Source organism: Phyllosticta citriasiana (genome assembly GCF_038021145.1).
Source record: "Phyllosticta citriasiana strain CBS 120426 chromosome Unknown IWZ02scaffold_12, whole genome shotgun sequence".
Classification (NCBI taxonomy): Eukaryota; Fungi; Ascomycota; class Dothideomycetes; order Botryosphaeriales; family Phyllostictaceae; genus Phyllosticta; species Phyllosticta citriasiana.
The window spans coordinates 1,098,568-1,114,403 of NW_027117289.1; the positions used below are offsets into that span (position 1 = coordinate 1,098,568).

The 15,836-nt window shown below is 45.4% G+C and overlaps 3 protein-coding genes across 3 annotated transcripts; 1 reads left to right on the forward strand and 2 right to left on the reverse strand.

Annotated features, from left to right (window-relative positions):
• Positions 1–6,511: 6,511 nt before the first annotated feature.
• IWZ02DRAFT_459597 (cutinase-domain-containing protein) lies at positions 6,512–9,626 on the reverse strand. Its single transcript, XM_066768092.1, has 5 exons — positions 9,128–9,626; positions 8,183–9,077; positions 7,595–8,007; positions 6,661–7,546; positions 6,512–6,611 (listed from the first exon to the last, which is right to left on the reverse strand). Exons 1-4 carry the CDS (start codon positions 9,320–9,322, stop codon positions 7,010–7,012), a joined length of 2,040 nt encoding a protein of 679 aa, XP_066620151.1. The 5' UTR covers positions 9,323–9,626; the 3' UTR covers positions 6,512–6,611; positions 6,661–7,009.
• A 1,128-nt stretch (positions 9,627–10,754) lies between these two features.
• On the reverse strand, positions 10,755–12,198 carry IWZ02DRAFT_63007 (uncharacterized protein). The gene is made up of 2 exons (XM_066770981.1): positions 11,793–12,198; positions 10,755–11,742 (listed from the first exon to the last, which is right to left on the reverse strand). The coding sequence occupies exons 1-2, from the start codon at positions 11,882–11,884 to the stop codon at positions 11,061–11,063; spliced, it is 774 nt and encodes a 257-aa protein (XP_066620152.1). The 5' UTR covers positions 11,885–12,198; the 3' UTR covers positions 10,755–11,060.
• An 819-nt stretch (positions 12,199–13,017) lies between these two features.
• IWZ02DRAFT_63016 (divalent metal ion transporter) lies at positions 13,018–15,479 on the forward strand. Its single transcript, XM_066770982.1, has 4 exons — positions 13,018–13,629; positions 13,684–13,913; positions 13,965–14,236; positions 14,284–15,479. Exons 1-4 carry the CDS (start codon positions 13,197–13,199, stop codon positions 15,200–15,202), a joined length of 1,854 nt encoding a protein of 617 aa, XP_066620153.1. The 5' UTR covers positions 13,018–13,196; the 3' UTR covers positions 15,203–15,479.
• Positions 15,480–15,836: the final 357 nt, after the last annotated feature.

Sequence of the window (15,836 nt, forward strand, 5' to 3'; positions counted from 1 at the left end):
TTTTACGGGTCTATTAATATACCCTTAGTAGAGATAATATATCCTAAGAATTTCGTGCGAGTAGTTAAAAACTTACTCTTTTTTATATTAGCTTATAATCCCGCTTTTTATAATTATTATAGAACTTTAATGACGTGTTAAGTATAATTATACGGTTTTTTAGAAATAATAAGAATATTATCTATAAAAGTAATAACGAAATCATCTAAATAGTTAAAGAGAACTTAGTTAATAAAATATTAAAAAGTAGTAGGCCTATTACTTAGCCTAAAAGGTAAAACGCGGTATTTAAATAGTCCGTATCTTATATAGAAGGTAGTATATTCTTTAGACTATTCTTAAAGTCGGATTTAATAGAAAGCTTATTAAATATCTAGTTTTATGTAGATCTTTCCTTTACCTACTCTCTATAAGAGTTCTAAGATAAGAGGTAAAGGATATAAGTCCTTCTTTATTTAATCATTTAACTATTAGTAGTTAATATAAACTTACTAGCCACCTCCGGGTTTTTTTACTACTAATACTAGAGAGGTATAGGGTACGTAACTCTTAGTAATAAATCCTTTCTTTAAATTCTCTTAGACGTATTCCTTTACTACGGCAAGCTATTCTAGAGATATTCTATAAAGGGGACTTATTAGTAGGTATAGAGAATCCTTATGCGTAAGAGAAATTTAATAATTAACTCCTATATAAGAAGATAGTAGCTAGTTAGACTCTTATTTTAAAAAGATATCGCGGTAGTTCTTATACTTAGAGGGTAACTAATTATTAAGGTATTTATTAAAGGCTTTATCTTTATTAGCTTTATTAATATCATCTAGTATAATAGAATAAAGATCTACTACTTCTATTAGTATTTTTATAGGTAGGTTAATTTCTATAAGAGAGGTGAAAAAGGTTTCTTAGTTATTAACTTTAATATTATTAGAGATGTATACTAAAGAAATTAATCGGTTTATCTATATAACTTTACTTTATATAGATAATTTTAGAACATTTAAAAGATTTAAAAAAGAAATTTAGTCTAGAGGACTTAACTAAATAAGTTATTAGTTACGGTAATCTAGAAGAATATAATAATATATAAGGAACTAGCAGCCTAGAATAATATTATAGCGCCTAATATCTAGTATAAAGGCGTATATTATAACTAGCTAATATTAGAAACGGAATTATAATTAATAAACGAAATTAAGTTACTTATTTATGTATTAGTTAAACCTAGAGACTTTAAGGTTCCTACTAGTAATCTTTCTTTTCTTAATCCCTAATTCCCTAAGTTATAGAAGAAGTTAAGGATAGATAAAGCTAGATCTATTTATACTAGTATTAACTAGGGTATAAATAGGTATAGTACGACTACTAGCTATAATTATAGTTCGTATAGTAAATAGGTGTCCTCTAATAAGGTTATAAATATTTACCTATAAATTAGTAATTTATAGAGCTCTAAGCTTATATCTTAGGGAGGAGACTTCCCCTAAGACTTATTATTTTCTAATAAAGAAGAGTATAGTTCTAATATTATATACTCTTCTCCTTCTTCTTCTATTACGGTATTAACTATCTTTACTTTAGTTTCTAGGCACTATTAGATAAGGTATCTAAACTTTCTATATTAATAGTAGGGTCTAATATTACCTTAGAGTTCTACTTTTCCTTTATATATTAGATTTTCCGTTATTATATAAGAAGTAGATCTCTATAATAACTTTAAAAAAGGCTACTCTCTTAAACTTCTACCTATTAAAAGAGTAGATTTACCTACTTATTCCTATTATTATTTCTTTATACGGTCTTCCTAGGATAATAAAGATATATTTTAACCGTTTCGGTACTTAATTATACTTTATATAATAGGATATACCTTTTAAAGGTATTCTTTAAATGAAATAGAGTCATCTTATTTAATTCCTACTAAATAAGTTTATAGTAGGGGATCTAATAAAGAGTAAAAATCCTCTTTCTATTATTTATATAGAAGGTTAGCTTCTAAAGCTAGGTATATAAACTCTAACTAGAACTTCTAAAGATCTATAGAAATTTTATAATAAAGGTCCTTTAGCTTCTTCTTTACATCCTTTTACTGGTACGGATTCTTAAATACTTACTTAAGCTAGTAATATAAGTTAGTATTAAGGACTAGATTATCTATCTTTATACGGGTATAAAGAAATAGTACTAAACGCTATACTACCTTACCCTATATTCTAGAGAGGATGTAACTTATAATAGCTTCCTTAGTATCTATAGTAGTACCTCTTTTAAAGTAGTCCTTATTACTACGGATTTTATTATTTATAAGGAGCCGCTAATACTTATATATAGGGTTTTAGCTATTTATTAATTTAGGTAGGTTAGGCACTCTTAGTATACATTTCTTCTTCTTCTAGGATCTATTCTCTTCTAAATACTATAAACTTATTAACTTAATAGTATCTTCGCGCGACGAAGTTTAATAATTTAAAATCCTTTCTACTAAGTTAAGGATAACTTATTTAAGAGTCTTAATTTATATCTTTATATAAATAGTAATATCCTAGGTTTATCCCTTTATAAGAGGAGTAATCTTAGATTAATAGTTATTAGCTTCTTCTAGTAGAATATGCCTAAAAGCTTCTTTAACCTAAAATTATATCGCGTAAAAAAGACCTTTCTCTTATACTTACATATTAAGCTTAACTAGTAATAGGGAATAAAAAGATTATAATAAGAAGGGGAGTACCTATCCTCTTCCTTCCTCTAATTTATAAGGTAATTTAGTACCTCCGCGTAAGGGTATTTATTATTAACTACTAGACTCCTCTTAAGTACTAGTTACGTAGGCTTAATTCTTAGCTATACTATCCGCGCATAGAATAGTCTTCTACTTTCTTATAAGTAGGTATAGAGAGGATGCCTCCTTAATATTTATATACTATACTATAGCCTTATAAAGACTTCTATAGTTAATACGTACTTAATACTCTTTAGTCCTTAGATAATACTAATACGCCTTACTAAGATAACTTAAATTTCCTTCTTAAATAATAGACGGTCATGTATAAGGCTTAGGCTATATATATAGTATACCTAGTTTAGGTATTCTAATACCTCCCTTAGGTAATAAAAAAATAGAACGGGGATAATACCTAGAATAATCTTCTATATCTATTATAAATTATTAAGCGGCTAATATATAGGCTTTTACCTAGAGGCTATCTACTTAGTCGGACGTATATAAAATTAAAAAGAACTTAATTAAAGTTAAGTAGTTAAAAGATAAAGTTAAGTAAAGTCTTCTTAATTATTATAAATATAGAAGATGCTATGTACTCTTCTATCTTCTATATATATTTATATAAGAAGTGAAATAAGAACTAAACTCTCTCTTTACTACGCGAATTACTACTTTAGTTATGTTATTAAAATAGATAAGAAATTAATCTTCTTATTACCGTATAAAGTTTTATTAGCTATTAAGTAGACTATATATCCTTAGTAGTATTTATTATCTATTAGCACTACTAGCTTATACGGCTTAGCCGGTTTACGTAGCTTAGTTATAATTATCTTTAGCTTATTAAGTAATCGCATGATAGCGTAATAGCGTAGCTATAATATACTTATATTACTAGCGTCTAATAGTCGTTACTATATGATAGCTATCGCGATAAGACGTAGATAATTATATACGAAGAAGACCTAAAAATTACTTTCCGTAACTATATTAATAAGGGTCTATTAGTCGCTTATATAATAAAAACGCATTAATAAAACCTAGACCTATAAAAGGAACTACGAGTAAAGAAACGCGATATAGAATAGCGAAAGTAATTATCTACTATAATAATAGTAGATTAGATAATATCTATACTTAAGGACTAGATAATAAGCCGTAATAAAACCTTAGAGGGAAGTTTAGACCTCTTCTATATTTACTACTATAAGTATAGTTAGTATAGGTATTTAGTAAAGAACTATCTAAGTAAAGTTAAGGTTAAAGAGGTTAACTTAATTAAGCTTAAAGACCCGCCGTATAATAGTAGTAAGTCGGATAATAATCTTATACCTAGTATATAGCTTAGTATGGTATCTATTACTAGCTAACCTAGCTTAGACCTATAGGAAATTATTAGAGGACCTAGGTTTACTATACGCGTTAAGGTATATATAAATAGAGTAGTAATAAACATAACCGCGCTAGCTAATTTAGGCGTAAGCATAATATGCCTTATCTACCCTTAAGTAGTTACCTTTCTCTAATAGAGGGGTATCTAAAGATAGAGGATTACTAGTAGAATCCTACGAGCCTTAGGATTTAATAATAAGACTAGGGCGAATATTCATTTTATATACTACCTAAACCTAGAAATTAATAAGAGAATTATCTATATATAGGCTTTTATCTATAATATAGGTAGCTATTCTCTTATCCTTAGACGATAGTTCTTTAAATAGAACGAAGTTCTTTTAGACTACTAGACGAACACGCTTATTTAGTATAATAAGAAAACTACTCCTTCCTTTTAGGAATTACTTATAGTTCTATATACCTTTATAAAAAAAGAAAAACCTTCGTCTAACGGACTAAGTAGACCTAGGAGGAGGGGATAAGCTCCGCGCTTTAATTTACGCTTTTAGAAGCTTAAGTACTAAGTATAATAGAAAGTATATAACTAGAATAATATATAGTACCTAGTATAGAACTTTATAGGAATTTCTTTCCTTATTACGGACTATTATTAAAGGAACCTAAATACCCTAGGACTACTAGTATAACTCCCTACCTAGATAGATACTTTTATATAGAAAAAGAACTATATTAGAATAGATATAGACGATGTCCTAGTCGTCTAGGAGAACATATAAAGAAAACTATACTACTATATAAAGTAGTTTACTAAATAGCTTTTATCATCCTCCTATTCTAGTATATAAACCCCTATACTAGGCTTAGTAACCTAGCACGCTAGATAATACGCGCCTCTACTTCTATTACCTACTACTATTATAGTAGATAATCTAATACTCCTTAACCTTAAAATTACCTCTCTACTCCTTATTATCTAATGGACTAGAACTAGGACTATTTACTTATTTAGACTATTTCCCTTATACTCTTTTATATGAAGCTACTCTAACTATTATTATTATACCTACTTTTAGGGGGGGGTAATATTACGGCCTATACCCTTATAGCCTATACCCTAGATAATAGATATAGCCTAATATACTTCCTAATAAACTAACTTAGTAGAACTAATAGATGAACTAACTTAGCCTACCTAAGTAGTAAACTATCTAACTACCTAGGCATACGCTATAATAACTAAACTCGTTATATAAGGGTTATATAAAATAGTTACTACTCTAGATAAATCCTTTAACTACGTATACTACTTTAGATGCGTATATAGAGTAGTAGACTACGGTATAAGGCTAGATAGTAGTTAGCTTATAGATAAAGGTAATCCTATTATCGTCTAATAAAGGCATATAAAAGGTAGTATAACCTAGGATAGATTAAGGAGTATTCTTAGAATTACGTATAATTAAGCGCTTCTTAGTAGATCTACTTTAGCTATACCCCCTACTTATAAGTTATTTTACTACTACGTAATACTTAACCTCTTATCTCTTACCTTCTTACCTTCTTATCTTATTATAATTATCTTATATAGACTACTTATAACTTATTCTCTAAAGTATTACTATCTACCTATTAGGAAGCCTAGCTTATAATAAGTATAGCCTACTTATACGTAATACTACCCTCCCCTTCTAGTAAATAACATCCTTATTATTTAGTTAGTTATCTAGCTAACTAGTAGCCTATAATACTAATACCTATAGATCCTACTAGAGATTAGGTATTAAGGTAGGGCCTAGTAGCTACTAACTAGGACCTAAATAGGGCCGTATATATAAGTAAGAATATATAAAAAGCCCTCTATAGATAAAACCTTATAAACTAAGGTTTTATCTAATATCTACTCTAAATATATTATTATTACTACTTAATTTAACCTCCTATAGTACTAAATCTTATATTATTATAGATAGACTATTAAAGGATATAATCCTAGAATAACTTATCTTTACCTTAATACGCGCTAGGTACGCTATCTAAAGCAGGCACCTTACCCTTCTCTCGCCGCGTGCCTGCCGCTTCGGGCGTAAGCTTAACCTAGGTAGCTTGAGCTAAACCTTGTCCTTGATTTGAGGGGATGCGTGCGTGCGTGCGAATACTGGTGCAGTGCGCACTACAGTATTCGGGCGAAACGATCAGATGTTTCCTGTCCTTTTCTCTGCTGTACTGTCGTACACAAGTACATGGATAGGTCTGTGATCCCGTCTCGAGCGCGGGTGGATGGATGGACGAACGGGCGGGAGACTGTGTGGTCGAAAGGAAAGGGTCTCGGTGCGTGGGCCGGTAAGTTGCCTCCATGTGCGACGTAGACGAGCTCGGCCTGTTGGGGAGGGGGGGGGGGGGGGGGGGGGGGAGCCCTGAGAGCGGGTGTATCTGCGTACCTACGTACTTACTGTATGCATCCAACGGCGCAATCTTGATCGGTCGAGTCAGGCTGAGGCTGCGAAATCGAAGATTCGTGGTGAGCACGTACGCTGTATGTTGCGGTGAATATTTTCGCAGAGCACTCTAACAATCTTGGAAAGCATCTGTTCTCGAATACGATTTTGGAGCGAAGTAGAGCTAGTTCAAGTAGAGTACAACGATAGTGAGAGCATACAACGCAATGTTGGTATTTTGAACGACACTTTCTGCGTGCACACAAAATCAACTCCCACCAAGAAAAGAAAGAACATCAAGTAAATAGGTAGAAGAAGACGGGTCAAGAATTACAAGAAAGAAACGGAAGAGGAGTCATGTTTCTTTCCAGCAACACCCTCACCTCTCAACGATCCAACGACGATGTAGTACCACCCTCTCCGCTATGCCAGGATGCTTGTCAGGGACTCGAAAACAGACGGGGAAGAGAAAGGAGGTCGACCAGTGACGACATACTCATCCGCCGCCGCCGCCCATGCCAGGGAATCCTCCTCCTCCACCTCCTCCAAGTCCCGGAAAGCCCTTGCCACCGCCAAATTTCCCGAGGCCGCCGCCACCGCCTTGCTGGCCGCCTCCTAGACCTCCGAGGCCACCGCCGCCGCCTTGCTGGCCGCCTCCTAGGCCTCCGAGGCCGCCTCCACCTTGCTGGCCGCCGCCGCCTGGTTGACCACCTCCTAGACCTCCGAGACCACCGCCGCCTTGCTGGCCGCCGCCGCCTGGTTGACCACCTCCTAGACCTCCGAGACCACCGCCGCCTTGCTTACCACCTCCCAAACCTCCGAGACCACCGCCGGCTTGCTGGCCACCACCTCCTTGATCTCCTCCGCCACCCCCTCCTCCACCTCCTCCTCCACCACCTCCTCCGCCGCCGCTACCGCCAGCACAGAGTTGCTTGATGTAGCCAGCGGCGGTACCAACATCAGAGCCGTAGCCAGTGTGACCAGCAGCCTTGGAGGGCGCATTACCTTGACTACCACCACATACACCATCACCCTGACCGTGTTAGCTCGTGCAACCACAATAGAGATGAGCGTAACTTACACCACCGCAGAACGTTTTAAACTTGCCACCCTCGACTGGAGGCTGTTGCTTGTAGGGGTCACCGAAAGTGATAACCGCACAAACACTCTTGAGCCAGGTGTTCTGACCTTTCTTAGCAGCGCCGTGGACACAAAGACCGCCCTGCGAATAGCCGGCGAGGCCGATCTTGCTCTTTGGACACGAGGTCGTCAGCTGTTGCGCCATCTGGGCCATGGCACTCGAGCCGGGACCGCTGCCGGAGATTTCGGTTGCGATACCACCACCATCAGCAGGGTACCGAACACCTCGAACTTCGCCTCCGGCCTGATTCTTAACCGCCTTGGCGAGAGGAGTACCGACGACGGTTCCGAGATCACCACCAGGATCACCCGTACCACGGGCGAAGATGACAATGATGGGTGCGCAATCGCCGCCTACACAAGCCGAAGTTAGTCATGTGCACAAGGTTTTACAGCAACAATCGCGACGGTTAGGGTCAACATAGAGAAATGAGCGGAATGGGGTACAGTGTGGAATCTGCGCTCATAAGAGGAGACGGAGGGTGCCGGGTCACACTGCTTGTGCAAACATCAAGGAGTGAATACGTACCACCAGACTGACGACGTTCCTTTCGCATGCCCGGCGAACTACCTCCTCCGTATTGCTGGAGTCCACTCTGGTGACTACCGTGCAGTCCACCTTTCATCCGGTGAGACGTAGCGCCATGGCGACCGTTGGATGAACCTTCTCCAGAACTTGGTTTCTCATTCTTCTTCTCGTCCTTGCTCTTGCCATGCTTCTTCGACTCGCTGTTGGACATCATCGACTTTTGATGACCTCCTCCACTACGAGAGCCACTACCGCCGCCGCTGCTACTCTCGCCACTGTAGGACGGCTTCTTGCCTTTGCCTTTACCCTTGCCCATTCCACCACCCATTCCGCCTGAAGACCCTCCGCCATTGCCACCTGAAACGCGGGAGGATCCTCCACCCATTCCGCCGCCCGATCCGCCGAGGCCAGTAGGACTTGGGAGGGATGTTCCAGTGGGAACGGGAGGAGGCTTAGGGCGCTTACCACCCTTGCCCTTGCCTTTCTCTTTGCCTTTGCCTTTTCCTTTGCCCTTGCCCTTGCCTTTGCCTTTGCCTTTGGTTATCGGGGCTGTCGGGGTGGGAATAGGAGGCTGGGTTCCAGTTGCAAACGGAGCTCCTCCTCGTCCTCCTCCGCCTAGCTTGGGGAACTCTCCTCCTTCACCGCCTCCAATGGGTGCTCCACCACCTGGTCTTACGCCACCCTGGCCGCCGCCGATGGGTCGAGGACGTGAAAGGCCAGAACTGCCTTGTGAATTGCCTCCATATGAGGGTCTTTCCATCTTCTGGGGCGCGCCAATAGCCAGGGCGGCCAAAAAGAGAGGAGCAAGATAGAGCTTGACCATGGTGGGCAACGAAGGGATCGGTTGATGAGATGACCGAGGTCGAGAAGGATCGTGAATTGCAAAAAAAGGAGTGTAAGCGTTGCGCACTGACTTCCAGAGCGTGCAGACACTGACTTGACAAGTGTCGAAAGAGTGACTTGGAAACAAAAGTTGGGAAAAGCCTTGAGGGGAGAGGGAACTGAAAGCATAATAAAGGTCTTGTACCAAGCCGAGAGATGAGCTGGCTCAGATTGTGGCTTCGACGTCTGCGTCACCCAAAAAGGAAGGCCCCCAACGCTCCATCTATTCAGCGTGTCATAGGGATCCGGGAGCGACATCAGTGGGCTGATGGTCCATTCACCGACGTGTATCGCTGAGCCGCCGTCAGGTACGTCGGTATGTACCGTGGGCTGGAGACGTGTCGGCGTGGCGGAAGATCAGGGTCGGCTTCTCCAAAGGGTTAAGTGCTCGTATATCGACTACTCGGGCGACGAGGAGGCCCCGTTCAGGGTCATCAACAGGTAAGGAGAGTCTGGCCAGGTTCGGGTCGTCGTTTTGGGAACAGCCAATCAGGAGCATTGATTCTAGTTTGGATGGCGTTTCACAGGTATGAATGCCAAGCAGCGGCCAAAACACACACCCCCCCCCCCCCCCCCCCCCCCCCCCCCCCCCTCCCTCCCTGGGGCTCAGCGCTGCGCAGACAGGAGCCCCTCCGCACCCGCCTTGATCGCTTTAGAGCATGAAGTGGCTTGCGGGAAGAGCTGGGGCCCTGGCTTGAGTACTCTAGCCGTACCTGATCCTCGTGTGCGTGATGGGGACGCAGGCCGCAATGAACGGACCCAGGCCCACTAAAACACCTCATAATGCAAGGGTCGAGAGGGACAGCGCACCTGCTGCAGGGCTGATACGCGTAGGGCTGACAAGAAAGTCCACGCGCATTGGCCGAAAAATGTCGTCGAGTGAACGGCGTCTCCACCATCAAGGTAGCCAGTCACAGAGTAGTGTATTGACAACGAGCTGACTTTGCAATCGACGATAAAATACGTGGAGCAATCGCAGGGGAACAGTCGGATCCAAGTTTTGAACATCATGGCTCTTTTTACAAAGCTGTCGTGCACCGTTACTACGATTGCGATTGAACTGTCGGACTTTTTGTGAGATGTCAGACTCCTCCGCGGGTGCGATAGAGGGCATGCAGCATGTGGTGACAGGAAATGGAGAAAACTGTCCAACTGCGGATTGCTGAATGTTGCGACTGGATGCCTCGCTTGATAATAGATCAATCATCACTTGTGTGCCGAGCCTGTACGGGCCGCGTTCGAGGTGTTGACACCCGGGATAGAAGCCGATGATGGGCACAGCTGGTAGAAACATCGGCTTAATTCTAGATTGTTGAACTTGACAATGAATCAGTGGCGTTTGTGCATGCCATGGAAGGCAGTGACGGAAAGCATGCTCTCTGGGATGAAACGACGGTCGTCTCTCACATCAAGGGTCGGAAGCGTTTTGTCTGAGCCGCAAAAGGATTTCCCTGATAATCTCGCAATCTCATGCAACTAACGAGGAGCTGGTTGCCCTGCATGATTGGTTCTTCGAAGTACACCATCGTAGATGTCAGGTGAGTGTTTACCGACCCACGGTTTTGGCGGATCGAGGCCCTTGTTGAGCTCAACTTCATGTCATCGAATTTGCAGCGCTATTTTCTGGTCGTCAGGCGAGCGTTTGTAGGCCATTGTGTCGATTCGAGCAATGTGCTATCGATGCCGCCACAACAAGCGATTCAAGACGCTTTCCCAAAACTCCTGTAACGGCGGTCGGGTATTACACGTCACTGAACGGCCATCACTCTGGGCCAAGACAAAATTTTGTTCTTGAAAAGCTTAAATCGGGTTGTAGGTGACGCTCATGGTCGAATGGTCGTCGGATTCGCTTACAAAACTCGGTCATTGAAATAGTTTTGGTATTTCGAGTACCCATCCTCGGATCCCCTCAATCTTCTGCACTTGCTGACGAAGCTTTTCCAGCAACTAAACACGTTTCTGATTATGTGCTCAGCTGCTTTTCGAGAATTCATCCTCACCAAACAAACTTTTGCTGAAATTCGTCCGACAAGTCGACTTGGCCGTAATCAGTCACACTGTTTGACGAGTGCGACTTTTGATCATGACGGACGTCCTGCGGTGTGGCATCATGCAGAGCTGCTGATGTGCTAGTTGTTGGAGATTCAGTCATCGGAGGACCCGATGTGTTGAAAGCCCTTGATGGTGATTTCCATGTGGAGTCGTTGCTAACGTGAGCGTCTGGCCGTTGGCCATGATTCATGTCTCCGGAACTTGATGCCGTCTGGTGCCCCGGGGCGGTGACACTTCCAGATGAGTGGTGGTAATCGCCCAAAGTAGAGGCGATGCGGGGTGGCCCAACGGTTTCGTTTGCAGATCTGGGCCCCCGACGCTTTTGTCGATCGTGGCACCATGCCAGAAGGGCCTGCGGCGAGTTGAGCGGAAAGGTGGTCCAGTAGTCCAGGGCAGCTCTTTTCTCCTGGGTGGTGCGCTTTTGCGTACTGTCGGTCAAGACCGGGCACGCGATGGAATTAAGCAGCTGGTGGGTGGGCACGAGCGGGAGAAGCTGGAGCAGAATGTGCTCGACTTCGTCAAGACGAGTCTCGATTGCTTCGAGATAGCCCTTGGCAGGACCCCTCTGGAGCTGCGGTGGCCATGTGCAGTCCATTCCCGTTTCTCGACATCTTGCACAAGTGGGCCTGGGACACAATCAGCAGAGACGGGCAGGGATGTGACCAAGTCAGCTCACCATTCTCCGCCGCACTTTTGCTTCCTGCTGCGGCAAGAGTCGCATGCAGCGCTGGAGCGCGTCTGGCGGGGGTTGCGCAAGGGTTGGGCCATGCCCGCTGGACGGCTCCCGTTAAGAGCAAGAAGGTCCGAGTCCGAGTCGCAGGTGCATGTTGGTCGGGGTTCAGCGGTGCAGGTAAGCAGTCATAGTTAGCAAGGTAATGTTCACAGTGCGAGGGCAGACAGACATGGTGTTGAAGCGTGCCTTGGGAGGCTGTGTTCTAGTCGCGCCTGGCCCAGGGCCGGCTCAGGCATGCAGGTGGGTGCCCCAGGCAGCCGAGGCCCTGCTTTCCCGTCAGATTGCCACTTCCCGGTCCTTGCCAGATGCGGATGATCAGATAAAGCAGGCTACTTGGTCAGTCCCTCAGGTTGGCCGGCATTGGCTTAATCTGATCGGGCCGTCGGACCCGATCTCTCCCCGCACCAAGTCCGCCCGCCGTCCCGTCCCGGTCCCGGGCCTTCCCTCAGGCAGGTCCGGGTGCCCTCGGCTGGGCCTGAACCGGAACTGCTCTTGGGTGGTGCCGACATGCACCACAGCAATCCGTGGCCATCATGTCCACCGCAACTTCAATTGTTCTACATGTATCTGATCCATGCCTCTGATCTGCCACTCGTTTACTTCTTCACGCGTCGCATGCACTCAAGTCTCCCGTCGTCACCAAGCTCTCCGAAGCGTCCCGCCGCTGTGCCGAGGCCACACACCAACACACGCCAACCTGGCAATGCGCTCAGTCGATCAATCGTGAGCGCAATGAATGAGTAAAGGATTGCAAAAATGCGGGTCACGTTGGGCGCGAAGGCAGAGAGCAGCCGGAGCGGAAAGTGTCCGCGAAACGTCAGCTTCACCGGGACAAAACTCCCCCATAGCTGGGAATTCTTGGCTGACTGGTGTTAGTCGGTGGAGATGGTGCCCTTGGCAGTTGACGACTGAAACACTCGAACGCGAGGTCTACACGGCTTGGCGGTCGCTTCGTCGAGCAGAGGGACATGTAGCGTCCGAAACCTGAGGCGAGCCGCACTTCGTTACCTTACCTATTCCTCTCAGCTGCTCCTTGCCTCACCATGGTGGCTCGCCGCAAACATGCGTGAAGCACCTTGGTCTTCTGCGCCTGCTTCATTCGCTGCTGCGTCAATGCCATCCGGGCCATGCCAACAACTGCCCTCGCTGCCTCGACCCCGCGAGCCGACTTGAAAAACTCAATCGTTCACAAGTTGCCGCCCCTGTCCACCGTCCGTCAAAACTTCGCATGCCTACGCGTCCTCCGACCTCTTCTTCTCCACCTCTTCTGTCCAAGTCTCTTCTCCGCACCACTGCGCGGACGTCTCTCCGTATCTCGACGACGCGAGGCGTTGACATCATCCAATCATGACCCACCCCGACAGCGGCCCAGCGCCATGGGACGAGAAACACCGTCCAGACCCGGCCCCGACGACTACGACAAGTCCAGTCCTCAGCGCCCCCGCCAATCGCCCATCGAGAGACATGGCCGACGACGAAGGCATTGAGCCCGCCCCGCTGCACCTTGCCCCGCCGCCCACCAGCGACGCTGAGCCTCGCAAGCGCTTAAGTGCGAACAGCGAACGAGTGGCTACGTCCGACTCCAAAAAGAAAATGGACGTCACTGTCGCAGAGGAGACACCGCAGAACCAGCATGGGCAAACTTCAACCTGGGCGCCAGACGACGGCTCGGCCATGTCGAGATTCATCGACTACGCCATTGAGCTGAGGAGAATCCTTTACAAGTATGCCAAGTTTGTTGGGCCGGGCATGATGGTCGCCGTTGCGTACATTGATCCCGGTGAGTGAGCCTTGATACTCTGCTGTGCAGGCCAATGGCATTGACCGTCTATAGGAAATTATGCGACAGATGTTGCCGCCGGTGCGTCGTTTCGCTTCGGCCTGCTATTCATCATCCTCATGTCGAACATCTTTGCCATTTTACTCCAATCCCTCGCCGTCAAGCTCGGCTCCGTCACGGGCATGAATCTTGCAGAGACTTGCCGAGAATTCTGTCCCTTTTGGCTCAACATAATACTCTACTTTTTTGCAGAGTCGGCCATCATTGCCACCGATATCGCCGAGGTACCTGGGATGAGACCCCGGTCAGCTGGGTACTTGCTGACACAGCTCCAGGTCATTGGCACGGCAGTGTCGCTGAATCTGCTCCTGCATATTCCCCTTGTTGCTGGCTGCGCAATCAGCATCCTCGATGTCCTCGTCATTCTCTTCTTTTACAGGCCCTCTGGGTCTATGCGCGGCGTGCGCTTGTTCGAATACTTTTCCATGATGCTGGTGCTTGGTGTCGTCATCTGCTTTTGCATACAACTCAGCCTCATTGAAAACACCACGGCGGGAGAGGTCATGCGCGGCTTCATCCCAAACAATTCAATCAGCAACTCGCAAGGGTACGATCCAAGGGTACACATACGGAATGAAGCTCACAATATCTTAGTCTACTACAAGCCTGTGGAATTTTGGGTGCTACCGTCATGCCGCATTCTTTATATCTCGGCTCCGGCATTATCCAGCCTCGATTGCGCGAGTTCGACATTGCGTACGCTGCGCACGCTCGCGCTGTTGGTGTGGTCGAGCCCCGCATCTACGACTCGTCAAGTGACTCGGACTCGTACACGGATGAGCAAGATTCACTCAGTAAATATCGGCCGTCTATCCATGCCATCCGAAGCTGCCTTCCGTACTCCATCGCTGAGACTGCCATTTCTCTCTTCACGTTTGCTTTGTTCGTCAACTCGGCCATTCTCATCGTTGCTGGTGCTGCTCTGTACAAAACCCCTGGCGCCGACAATGCCGACCTGTTTGGCATCTACGACCTCCTCTCTTCCACGCTGCTTCCCGCTGCTGGAACGATCTTTGCTCTGGCTTTGCTTCTTTCGGGCACCAGCTCCGGCATCGTCGTGACCATCTCCGGTCAGATGATCAGTGAAGGCCAATTACGATGGAAGATCAAGCCCTGGATCCGCCGGTTGATCACTCGCAGCATCAGTATTACGCCATCGATCATCATCGCCGGGGCAGTGGGCCGCGCAGGGCTGTCAGCCACGTTGAACGCCAGCCAGGTCGCGCTCAGTGTCATCCTTCCCGTTGTCAGCGCTCCACTCATATACTTTACCTGCCGCAACCGTTACATGACGGTGCCAGCAGCGCGCTGCGGCGTCGTTGACCCCGACAACCAAGACGACGGCGTCGCTGTGCGGGCAGAGGGGAACCCGGGGCAAGAGAATGATCGCACGGGCAAGGACGTGCAGATGGGCAATAGTTGGTTCACCATTGCCGCGGCCATCATCATATGGCTCGTGATTGTGGTCATGAACGTTGCGCTCATTGTTCTGCAAGCAATGGGGAAGGAGTGAAGAGGTTCCTGGAGATGTGGGAGCCGAGAGAGGGAGAGGGAGAGGGTCAGACGCAAAACAAAATTGTTCATTTCTCTGTTGAAAATTTTCTCTCCCCGGAAATCGTTTCACAGTCGGCGGGCTTGTCCCATGTTTCTAATCAGCCACAGAGCGACATGGCATGATGTTGATTATGTTTTTGGCTTGGTATAAATGAGTACATAATAGACCACACATCTATCTACTTTCGTCACGACGCATCTTTGACAAACCTGGAAAAAAAAAATCAAGCTTTTTCCTCAGTCTGCCAATTTCCTCGACGTTGCCGCTTCTTCGCCAGAGGGCAGTGTTCTCAGTCACGCTCTGGTGGCCTCTGTCGCTCCTCCTGCCTTGACTCTCCATCTTGGCCGAGGGCCTGCCGCGCTGTCAATGAACCAACCTCAGCCGTTCCTTTCCCTCTCTCGCACAACGCACCGCCCGCCCGCCCGCCCGGCTTCGTCAGCGACGCGGTGCGATGCAACGCGATGCAGTTTACCCGTCATCTGATCTGATTGCATGCATGTGCTGCCATCATCTGGTGTTTCCGACTGCACACCGCTCAATCAGATAATGCGATGCGTGCGCTACCCTGAGTCTACGCAAGTGTGCCTGTTTG